Source organism: Abramis brama, assembly GCF_963993115.1.
Source record: "Abramis brama genome assembly, chromosome: 2".
In the NCBI taxonomy this organism is placed as follows: domain Eukaryota; kingdom Metazoa; phylum Chordata; class Actinopteri; order Cypriniformes; family Leuciscidae; genus Abramis; species Abramis brama.
The window spans coordinates 30,865,652-30,877,679 of record NC_139964.1 but is presented as its reverse complement, the minus strand read 5'-3'; the positions used below and the strand labels follow the sequence as shown (position 1 = coordinate 30,877,679).

The following is a 12,028-nucleotide window of genomic DNA, read 5'->3' as shown; positions in this document are numbered from 1 at the left end:
CCATATGAAGACGTTGTTCTACAGGTTCGTCGTCTTCATTTTCATCTCGCTCCGGCTCCGACTCTGGCTCGAACATGTAAGGCTGGCTGGACAAGTCTTCCGTTGTTGACATTTTGTTAATAACGTGTGAATAAAAAGTTTCTGTGCCTCTAGATAATTGTATCTCTGCTATCAAACTACAAAAATGGCTGAACGGGGTGGAGTTGAACCGCTGCAACATGGAGAGGGGGCGGGGTATGAAGTGTCTCAATTGTATTTAAAGAGACCGCACCAAAACGAGTTGCTCTCAGACGCACATCAGAAAAGGGGTAGAAAAGGGGCCTGTGGAGCTATAATAATGAGGAATTCAGACCCAAGCATTGCAGTTCTGCTTTATATAGACTACAAATGTATGATTTATATGTAAAAAGGAACAATTTAAAAGCATGATATGTCTCCTTTAAGAACTAAATTCAGTAAACTCTCAAATTCAAAGTAGAATGGGTAGCACTGTCGCCTTACAGTAAGAAGGTCCCCGGTTCCATCCAGTCCCGGCTGAGCCAGGAGTCCTTTCTGTGTGGAGTTTGCATGTTCTCCCTGTGTCCACGTGGGGTTTTCTTCCTGGTGCTCCGGTTTCCCCCACAATCCAAACCATGCAGGCAGTTTTTGTGTTCATTTCTATGTCCTGTCGCTGTGCAGGCTCTTTTATTGTATATGACAGTGTAAACAGCCCAATAACCCTTTTATTTAAAGGCTTAATTTATGTCCCGTAGACCGGTCCGTTTCATTACGATTGAAAGCATTAGCCTATCTATAATGTCAAAAATGTGATGTGCAGTCAAGTCCGGGTGTGTGTATGCTGTTTAAATGTTCTCACTGATACGCTTGTTGTGATTCGCGGAGTTTTGACGAGTTTTATAGACTTGATATTGTTACTTATTCAAAAGTGGTGACACCCCCACCAAAAAAACAAAAGAAAAACAGCACCCCCAACCTAAAACATCTTCCCCCGTCCCTGGCCATAGAATCAGTCCGATACTGCTGAAATGCTCAATGAAAGAGAGAATCTATGGGTTTACAAACATCTGTAGGCTACACACACACACACACACACACACACACACGCACACACACACACAAATACTCTATATATAAACTCTAAATGACCAGCATCTTTGAATTTTGCCAAGCTAGCTATTGTTTTTGGACTTTGTCAAACTGAGTCCCTTGAAAATCGCACATGAACAAGCTAAATGTGTCCTCCTGCCACTAATTTGAGTCATAAATTTGGCAAATCCTGCCATCTGCCTTTCTAGCTTAAACATTTTGTGCTTGACAGATCATTTAAACACTGTAGAGATCTCTAAGATTCTGAACGCCTAACTTCTGGAGACCAAGCTGTCAACGATGAAATTCACTGATGGCATCATAACATTTATTTATTCTTATACTACGAACGTGTTAGTATCCATTAACACATCTTACCAGTCATACATTGTTTGCCTCCTCTTTTTTTCTTTCTTTCTTACTTCACAGAGGCTGTCAGCACACACAAAATTAATAACTTGAATGGTTCTAACTAGAGGTACTATATACAATTACTTGGACTTCAACGTTACTTTTAGGCGTGTGATGATACAATTATCTCACAAGATGATACACGATATTGGGTTCATGAGGCGGGATGATATTTTAACACAATTTTTAAGAAATATTCAATGATGCGATATGTGACTGGAAAAAAATAGTGTTTTATTCGACTGAAAGTCACAAAATGCAAAATAATGCAGGTGCATTTTGAAATGTTTCAACTAATCTAATGCTGTCGCTAATGATTATTTTGATAATCAGTCGATTATTTTAACGATTAAGCGAGTAATCCGATCATTTTTGTGGTTATAGAAGTGAACAGGCTTTAAAATGACTTAAATACATATAATAACAATGAGGCTATAAGTATTGGTTCAAAAGCAAGTTATGGACAACGCTGTTAAAATACATAAATTAAAATACATAATATAAACATAATCAACATATGTACAGTATTATAACAAATGCCTGCAGAGGGTGCCAAAAGCCTGGTGATTGATGATGTTACACTTTACAGATCAAATCCTTGTTTAATATTGGCCAGACAACATTTATTTTAAATGTCCACTTAATCTTTAATATTTGTCCACTTTACAATAGAAATGCTACACCCACTGTAATTTTTTGAAACATGTGGACATCAAAACATGCAAACTCAGAGCGAGGGTTTAAACTTTTATTTTGAAATCGGGATGAACAACAATTCACAAATTTGGAAACATATTGTATTCTCCTCTGTTGGCGTAAGTTAATAAATGATTTGCATTATAAATCTGGTGAAATGGTGCACATTGCGTTCCCAGAGAATGTTATAAGCAACCCAAACTCATAGCATATGCAGATATGGAGTTTGTAAACCGAGCTGTTGAGCCACACATGTAAATGAAAACAGCGCAACACTTCGATATGCAGCATAAAGCGTATCAGACGTAATATGCATTCCCAAATGCACGTTATTGGGAACCCAAACAAACAGCAAGGTTTTGCCACAAACTCAACTCCGTCATGCTCCGAGACAACTTTTCAAATATCGTCACGTTTTAATATCGCTAGATCTCGTGGCACGAGATCTCGTCTCTCTTCTTGTAATTATAGTTGTAATTCAAATCTAACAAATGTCATATGCCCAAATTAGTCAAAAAAAGTAACATAAATACCCACTCATCTTCGTATCTAGTCATCAATTCTAGAGAACTGTACACTAGTATGTCCAAATTCATAGTACTTATAAAACATTAGGCTAAAATGATGACCTGCTACTTCTGGCGAGATTCTAAAGTGTGCGTTCAGTAGAGATAGGTCTGACTGCAGAACCGCAGAACCATACGTCATAGCAGTGTGAGGACAACAGCGCCAGCCTAACAGTCTGATGCCGGAACCGCATACCATACATATCCACCTTACATATACCATACCTAAACCTACCCATCTCCACCCCCTGACCCCTAAACCCACCCTTAAACCTACCCATCTCCACCCCCGGACCCCTAAACCCACCCCTAAACCTACCCATCTCCACCCCCTGACCCCTAAACCCACCCCTAAACCTACCCATCTCCACCCCTTAGATGTTTTTACCCCGCCCACTTCCGGCATCAGACTGTTAGGCGTCAGACTCACACTGCTATGACGTATGGTTCTGCGGTTCTGCAGTTGGTTAATATTGGTTCAGTAGACACTTTACTATCCTATGAGGCCTCAGGATATATAGTACTATACATCCGAATTTCATTCTTACTACACACATACATACTATATAGAACATGCTTTTTTTAACGACCCCAAAGTAGCCTAAGTTTGAAACCTAATGTAGTACCTAATATACAGTATGCAATTGTGGATGCAGCTTCTGCATTTTGAGCAGAATCCTTTTGCCCAGTGACTCATTTAAACATCTCTCTGATTGGCCATTGGGTTCATGCGCTCAACTGTGATTGGCTTATGTTCAGTGCTTGTTGGAAATAGAAACCTTTGACACAGCGGTAATGGATCTAAATGGAATGCTGTATGAATCTACATGTTCATGATCGTGGAGAATCATGTAGCCCTAATTTGAATATTGCAGGGAGAAAAATCTACGTGAAGTGGGACAAATGTAAATGCGCTGTGTTCTAATTGGGTGATGCTAAGTGTAAAGTATTTGTTTCTTCTGTAAGTTGACCTAATAGAAACAAAACCTAAACTCAGCGGTTGCGGTTATATTTTGTCTGTAATTTCTTTTACAAACTACGGCCATTTGTTTCATGTGTCTCTAAAACATTCCCAGATGAATTGCTTTCTTATTCCATGCTATTAAATGCCATTTCTTATTTGCTGTCTTTGTCCTGGCATGGTTCATCCTCACCCTCCTCCTCCAAACCATGCTTGATATTCCCTGCTCTCTCCATCACAATTTAATGGAAATGATCCAAGTGTTCAGGGCGTTATGCAAATATGTGCTATAGATTTTCTTTTTCATTATAAGTACATTATTAAAATAAGCTCTCCTCTCCCTGTTCCCCTCACCTCCTATTAGAAGGCCCCAGAGTCTCCCTGTTGGCAGTCACTGACTGTCAGCAGTGGGTCCTTGCTGCAGCTAGTGATTTATTGATGTAAGTGGGAAGCTATGAAGCCGACTTTGTGACAGCTCCGAGCTTTTAAAATTGAGCATGTCATCCGGCTGATGAATGACTACAGGTTGAGCTCAGCCAGCGGCACAATATGTCAACGTCCACGCTTATGAGGGACCCAGTGGTCCATAGGCTCTTACACCGACAAGGGATATATACAAGTCGCCCCAATCCACCCTGTCCCCCGTATTTGGACAGATTGCGTTAAATGTGGAAGGCCCGGGACAATTTGAGATCTGATTAAGCACTGACTTGTTTTGAAAGGTCTAAAAATGTGACGAGGCACTGAAACTCTTGTTTGCAGGGACCCTGTGGGTCCTGAAAAAGTCTTACATTCAGTTTGATCAAATTTAAGGTCATAAAAAGTCTCAAATACATGTTAAATGGTATAACAAAAGTCTTACTAATAATTTAAAGAGGTGTTAAATGGACAATTCTTGTTTTTTATAGAATATTGCAGAAGTTATAGAAAAGACTATCGCAACTTCAACTTAAATCAATTTTCCATGTCCAATTTATTTGTTTAGCAATAATGTCCGGCTGACTGTATATTACATATGTAGTTTAAAATTAAAGGTTAGTTCACCCCAAAATTTTAATTCTTTGATTAATTACCCTCGTGTCGTTCCAAACCAGTTAGACTTTCGTTCATCTTCAGAACACACATGAAGATCTTTTTGATGAAATCTGAGAGCTTTCTGTTCCTCCATTGACCGCCTATGCAACTACCACTTTCAAGCCCCAGAAAGACATCATTAAAGTATTCCATGTGAGTCCAGTGGTTTAACCTCAATTTTATGAAGCGACGCAAGTGCTTTGTTTGCATGAACAAAAAAAACATAATTTACTGCTTTATATGCAAAATATTAATCTCCAATGTGCTTTCATGCAACAACGTCTGCTCTCGTGTCAACGCAACTCTCATGCGTCGTGGTGCTCTCATGAACACGTGTTGGAGATTAACGTTTCTTAAATAAAGTGGTAAATTGTGTTTTTTTTACGCAAACAAAGCACTTGCGTTGCTTCATGAAATTGAGGTTAAACCACTGGAGTCACATGGATTACTTTAATGATGTCTTTACTACCTTTCTGGGGCTTGTAAGTGGTAGTTGCGTAGGCTGTCAATGGAGAAGCAGAAAGCTCTCAGATTTCATTAAAAAATATCTTCATTTGTGTTCTGAAGATGAACGAAAGTCTTACGGGTTTGGAACGACATGAGGGTGAGTAATTAATAACATAATTTTCATTTTGTGTGAACTAACTCATTTAAGAAAATTGGACGCTGTTTGGACACTTTGTGTCGTTGTCAATCCTTTGCATTAATGTGATGAACTTCTGTACTTACAATATACAATAACATTCATATACTTTTAAGTGTGATGTATAATTGTCTTTCGGGGTTCACTTTGTCTTCACATAAAATCTTAACAACATACTATCCCTCTAGTGTTATCATTGGCAGAGACAGCTAAAAATATTTATACAAAAGTTACATTAATCTATTTTTTTTAATCTATCTTAAGGAACATTAGTTCCTATATCCTTTCCATTTTTTATACTCTGTCTCCATTAGCCATCAATAATCATAAATAATTGTGGTTGAAATAGGCCAGAGCTTGACTGGGTTGGTGCCTTCTCACTGTAGGACTAGAATAACAACGCTCTATTCCCGGCAGGGGGCCGATCAACAGTGGCATCAATCAGTGTAATAGGAACGCGCCAGGCTTTGCCATTAATTGTGCGGCTGGGCATGCAGAAACACAATTAGAGCAGTGGAAATTAGGCCATGTGTTTAGCAACTTGTAGGGGTCATGCTGGCACTCATATGTCATGAAGCCAGCTGGTGGGATGTTTCGAGTCAGTAAGGGGTATTTCGGCACTTCTTTGACAGTATGTTCAATGTCTAACTTATATTTCTGGCAATGTATGGGAAAAAGTGACTCTATATGGGTCATAAGATCTGAGTCTGTTCTCCAACTTAATTGGTTAAGGTTATCGATTAATTGATCATTAATTTAGACAACGATCGATTGTGGGAATTTATGTAAACTGAAGTTTTACTGTACATTTTGAACATTGTGTATTTCTAGATTTGATGGGGCTTCAATGATATGGGTGAGTCTTCTCAGAAACAGTCTTTTCAGATCTCATCAAAAGCATCAGTCCTGTTGTTTGTGTGATGCTTCCAGCTCCTGTGAGTAAACAGCTTGTGGTGCAAACTCTCTTTGTTCTCTGTTAATGTAATGTTCAATGACTTGTCAAGATGTACAATGCGATCTTCAGGCATTTTTTGACTTGTGTCTCTGTTTGTACAACTTTGAACAACTACATCAATGTTTCTGTAGAAATGAAGGAAGGATGACTACTCCACAGCACACTTGGCACTTGCATTTTGTCTTTTTTTTAATGTTAGAAAAACAATCCCTAACCCAGGGTTTCTCTAACTTTTTGAACCCTATCATAAGTTCATAGCTGTTCACGGACCTCATCTCGCTTTTTTGGTTCAACGCTTAAAGACTTTATTCGAAATGTCTGTGGAGGAAATTAATAGGAAATCCAGACTGCAGAAAATACTGCTTCTGTTGCATTCATATTGCTTGCAGTGCAATTTTTGTTCAAAATTCAGAAAGTTTCTGTGGCCCTCCCGGCTATTTGAGACAGACTCCCGTTTTGAGAAATGTTTGAGAAATGCTGTCCTAACAGCTCTAGAAAGAGAGATTGAAGGTATAGTCTGTTCTTTTCTGTGGACTGAGACGAATGTACAGACTAGAGCACATTGTGAAGCAAAAACTTCCAAATGAATTCCCTCCGGACCTGAGTGAACTCATCTCTTCCATTAAGATTCCCTTGAGATTCACCTCGCAGCTTCAAGTCCAAATAATTCCTTTTAGACACATTATAATGTGTGTTCTGTTTCACGCGCCGCTAGCTCCAGGTAAAGTGCTGAGGCTCAAATGATCTGTGCTTTTAAATTCTGCCAGTTCTCTTCTCTTGTTCCTGTCTGTTGTATGGCCCAATGTCTGTCACGTCCCGATATTTGAGCCATAATAACGAGTAACAGATTCGGAAGGAAAGTATTTTGCTAAATATCATTTGTCTGATATATTTCCTGAACACAATGGGGAAATGTATCGTCATTGACTCTGACTAGCGGTACTAGAACGGATAATTTAGATACAGTCCAGTAGGAGACTTGCTAAAATTCTGTTAAAAATACAGAAGTGTTAAGCATGCATAAGCGTGCATTATATATATATATGCAAGCTAGTCAGAGTCAATGACGATATTTATATATATATATATATATATATATATATATATATATATATATATATATATATATATATATATATATATATATATATATACAGCGGGGGAAATAAGTATTGAACACGTCATCATTTTTCTCAGTAAATATATTTCCAAAGGTGCTACTGACATGAAATGTTCACCAGATGTTGGTAACAACCCAAGTAAGCCATACATACAAAGAAACAAACAAAAATAAGTTCAGAAATTAAGTTACGTGTAATAATGTGAAATGACATAGGGAAAAAGTATTGAACACATGAAGAAAGGGAGGTGCAAAAAGGCATGGAAAGCCAAGACAACTGCTGAAAACTTACAGTAATTAAAAAGCAATCCAGCCCCCTGTCAGTGGAAATTAATAACAGCTGGTTCAGTCCCAAATGATGGCCTACAAAAAGGTCTCATTGCCAAGGTGTCACACAAGACACATCTCATGATGGGTAAAAGCGAAGAGCTGTCTCAAGACCTTTGCAACCTAATTGTTGCAAAACATAATGATGGCATAGGCACCATTCTAAGCTTCTGAATGGTCCAGTGAGCACTTTTGGGGCCATAATACGGAAGTGGAAAGACAATAATTTCACCATAAATTTGCCTCGACCGGTGCTCCTCGCAAGATTTCTGATAGAGGAGTGAAAAGAATAATCAGAAGAGTTGTCCAACAGCCAAGTTGTATGGTGTTTTTAGGGTAATGTACACTGCCATTTCTCCTCCAAATATGGTGTGTATTATGGCATCCAAACAGTTCAATTTTGCTCTCATGTGACCACACTATATTCTCCCAGTATTTCACTGGCGTTTCCAAATGTTGTGCAGCAAACTTTAAATGAGCTTCAACATGCTTTTTTTTCAGTAATGGAGTCTTGTGTGGTGAGCGTGCATACAGGCCATGGCGGTGGAGTGCATTACTTACTGTTTTCTTTGAGACAAAAGTACCTGCTATCTGCAGGTCTTTTTGAAGCTCTCCACAAGTGATCCTTGGCTCTTGGACAACTCTTCTGATTATTCTTTTCACTCCTCTATCAGAAATCTTGCGAGGAGCACCGGTCGAGGCAAATTTATGGTGAAATTATTGTCTTTCCACTTCCGTATTATGGCCCCAAGAGTGCTCACTGGACCATTCAGAAGCTTAGAATGGCGCCTATAACCAATGCCATCATTATGTTTTGCAACAATTAGGTTGCGAAGGTCTTGAGACAGCTCTTTGCTTTTACCCATCATGAGATGTGTCTTGTGTGACACCTTGGCAATGAGACCTTTTTGTAGGCCATCATTTGGGACTGAACCAGCTGTTATTAATTTCCACTGACAGGGGGCTGGATTGCTTTTTAATTACTGTAAGTTTTCAGCAGTTGTCTTAGCTTTCCATGCCTTTTTGCGCCTCCCTTTCTTCATGTGTTCAATACTTTTTCCCTATGTCATTTCACATTATTACACGTAACTTAATTTCTGAACTTATTTTTGTTTGTTTCTTTGTATGTATGGCTTACTTGGGTTGTTACCAACATCTGGTGAAAATTTCATGTCAATAGCACCTTTGGAAATATATTTACTGAGAAAAATGATGACGTGTTCAATACTTATTTCCCACGCTGTATATTACACATTGTATTCTCTCTAAATGGGATGGATGGATGGATGGATGGATGGATAGATGGAAAAAGTTTTGAGTTATGAATGTTACAATGTATTTTCAAACTAAAACACAACTTTTTTTTACATATCAAAAGATCAAGAAAAATGTGATCCTTATGATATGACCCACTTAACAGTGTTTATGTGCAGTAAATACAATTTCCATCTTCCACACCATTAAAATGGCATATATTTCCATACGATTGTGTGTTCAATTACCTAGAAAAGCTCACCCATAATGGTGCTCTCCTTAACCCATGACAACTGATTTAAGAACTGTGCTTTTTGTGCTCAATCCTTTAAAAAGCACCACACACAATGATTCAACTATGTAATGAAATACAAATCACAATGATGAATCAGTTATTCTGCAGAAAAGGTTCTTAAATGAGATGAAAAGAAACTGCCTTCAAATGGTTACATGGCTTTAACTTAACAGAGCGAATGATTGTAGATTTTAATGGCTGCCTATTTCTCTCTCTCTCTCTCTCTCTCTCTCTCTCTCTCTCTCTCTCTCTCTCTCTCTCTCTCTCTCTCTCTCTCTCTCTCTCTCTCTTCTCCTCTGTTTGCAGCTGTATAGCTCGTTTGACTTTGGCCGAAAGTGGCAGCTAGTTCATGAGCGAGTGACTCCGAACCGCTTCTACTGGTAGGTGATACTGTAACAATCACACCTCATCTCCATTTCTCACACGATGTCACTAACTTACACTTTTATGGACGAACAAGGGGAGTTTATAGAGTGCTGGTTGGCGCATTGATGAAATGTGCAAAGAGTTTGAGCAGTTGAGAAGATGGATACGGCTGAAAATTGTGTCCTTTTTTTTTTCTTTTTTTTCGCTCTTATGCTAAGAAAAAGCACAGGCTGTTGTGCATGTCTCTGTGAGATGAAATCTGCACAGATGTTTGAGCTCCATAAAGATGGCTGAGGAGAGCAAAGGATAAAGGAAGATTGTACTCCAGACTGCATCTAGACTTTAAGGATGAAAAAAAATAATAGTTTTACACAAAAAAGAAATAGACAGTACTTTAAAACATTTTTTTTTTAAATGGGCTGCAAGGGAAAATCTAATAACGTTCATTTGCATGTCAATGCCTTTTTTACCAAAGTGACTAAAAAATGAACAAATCACACAATATGTAGCTAAAATTGTATGTACAGTAAATCAGTGCAAAACACTAAAGGATGCTTTAAACTGCTGGTGAGAAAGCAGAGCTTTAGAAGAATTTTGGCTTCAATTTGTGCATGAGTCACAGGAACAGAGTTGTCTCTAGTACAGACTACTTGAGCTATAAAAGACACTGTCTAGTTAGGCTAGTGCACTAGTATGGACTTGCAACAAACTCTCATGTTTCCAGCAGGTGTCATCATTCTAATTCCCATTAGACTCTTTCACTGTCACAACCATGCACAAATATACACCTACAAATGCATTGTTTTACACACACTTCTAGTTACTGCTGCAACATGTACCTTGATTACTTTTCCCATCATGTGGCATTTGGAGAAATAGCACCTCACAATGTCACTTTGCTGGATGAAATGGACCTTCAGTAAGACATCAGTTATGGATTTTTTTTCGCCTCTGTGATAAAACGTCTTTCTCCTCACTCTATTGTGTGTCTAATGCAGGTCAGTATCCGGTCTGGACAAGGAGTTAGATCTAGTGCACATGGAGGCCCATACTTCCGATGGCCGTGAGTTGCTTCTGTCTTTCTTTGTCTGTATTCTTCAATTCTGTCCTGCAATCTAGTGCTGAGAATTTTAAATCATCCCAGTGACTCAAATCTTTAGAATTTTTTGAATGTGCATGGATTTAGCCATTGTCCTATTCTATTCTATTCTATTCTATTCTATTCTATTCTATTCTATTCTATTCTATTCTATTCTATTCTATTCTATTCTATTACAGTATATTATTAAATTCTGTCCTACAATCTAGTGCTGAGAATTTTGATTCATCCTAGTGACTCAAATCTTTAGATTTTTTGAATGTTCATGGATTTAGCCATTGTCCTATTCTATTCTATTCTATTCTATTCTATTCTATTCTATTCTATTCTATTCTATTCTATTCTATTCTATTCTATTCTAGTCTATTCTAGTCTAGTCTAGTCTAGTCTAATCTAGTCTATTATTCAATTCTGTCCTGCAATCTAGTTCTAATTCTATTCTATTCTATTCTATTCTATTCTATTCTATTCTGTTCTGTTCTATTCTAAGTGAGTTATTGTATAATACTCTCTAAAATACTACAAATTCATTCATCAAAGGGATAAAAAATAAAAAAAGTGATTATATTATATTATTAAAGTGAAAATACGTCATTCAAAACATCACATTTTTCCCGTTTTTTTTTTTTTTCATTTTATCATTCACTAAACAGATTCATTTGGAAAAAAAGAAGAATCGGTTTTCATTTCATTTCAAATTCCTTTTGTCTTGTTGTGTCTGGTTTTCAGTTCCTGTGGTTTAGTTCCTGTTTCCTGTGTTTCAATTGCTGTCTTGTTAATCTCCTTAGCAACCCTTGTTTGTTACCATGAGTACTAATCACCATCACCTTTCCTTCATTTAGTCCCTTGTTATCTTGTGTATTTAAACCCTCAGTCATCTTTTAATAATAATAATAATTATAATTATAATTCATTACATTTTATATAGTGCTTTTCTGGGTACTCAAATCGCTTTACATAGAACGGGGAAATCTCCTCAACCACCACCAATGTTCAGCATCCACCTTTTGTTCATTATATTGTGTTAAGGTTTCGTGTTGGTAAGTTTCTCTCTATGTTTCCTAGTGTTATTAAATGTGTTTTCATCGTTCATCTGTGTCAAGCCTCATTTTTGGATTATCAGGTCAAGCAAGAGCGTGACACACTCATTCTATTAACTCTGAAACATGTCCCAG

The 12,028-nt window shown here is 37.8% G+C and overlaps 1 protein-coding gene across 1 annotated transcript in view; it reads left to right on the top strand.

Annotated features, from left to right (window-relative positions):
* Positions 1–12,028, top strand: part of sorcs3a (sortilin related VPS10 domain containing receptor 3a) — a 240,313-nt gene that overhangs the window by 160,425 nt on the left and 67,860 nt on the right. The window contains exons 5-6 of the mRNA XM_084096471.1: positions 9,695–9,768; positions 10,753–10,817. Coding sequence (XP_083952597.1) covers positions 9,695–9,768; positions 10,753–10,817 — 139 coding nt within the window. The remainder of the gene's footprint in view (positions 1–9,694; positions 9,769–10,752; positions 10,818–12,028) is intronic.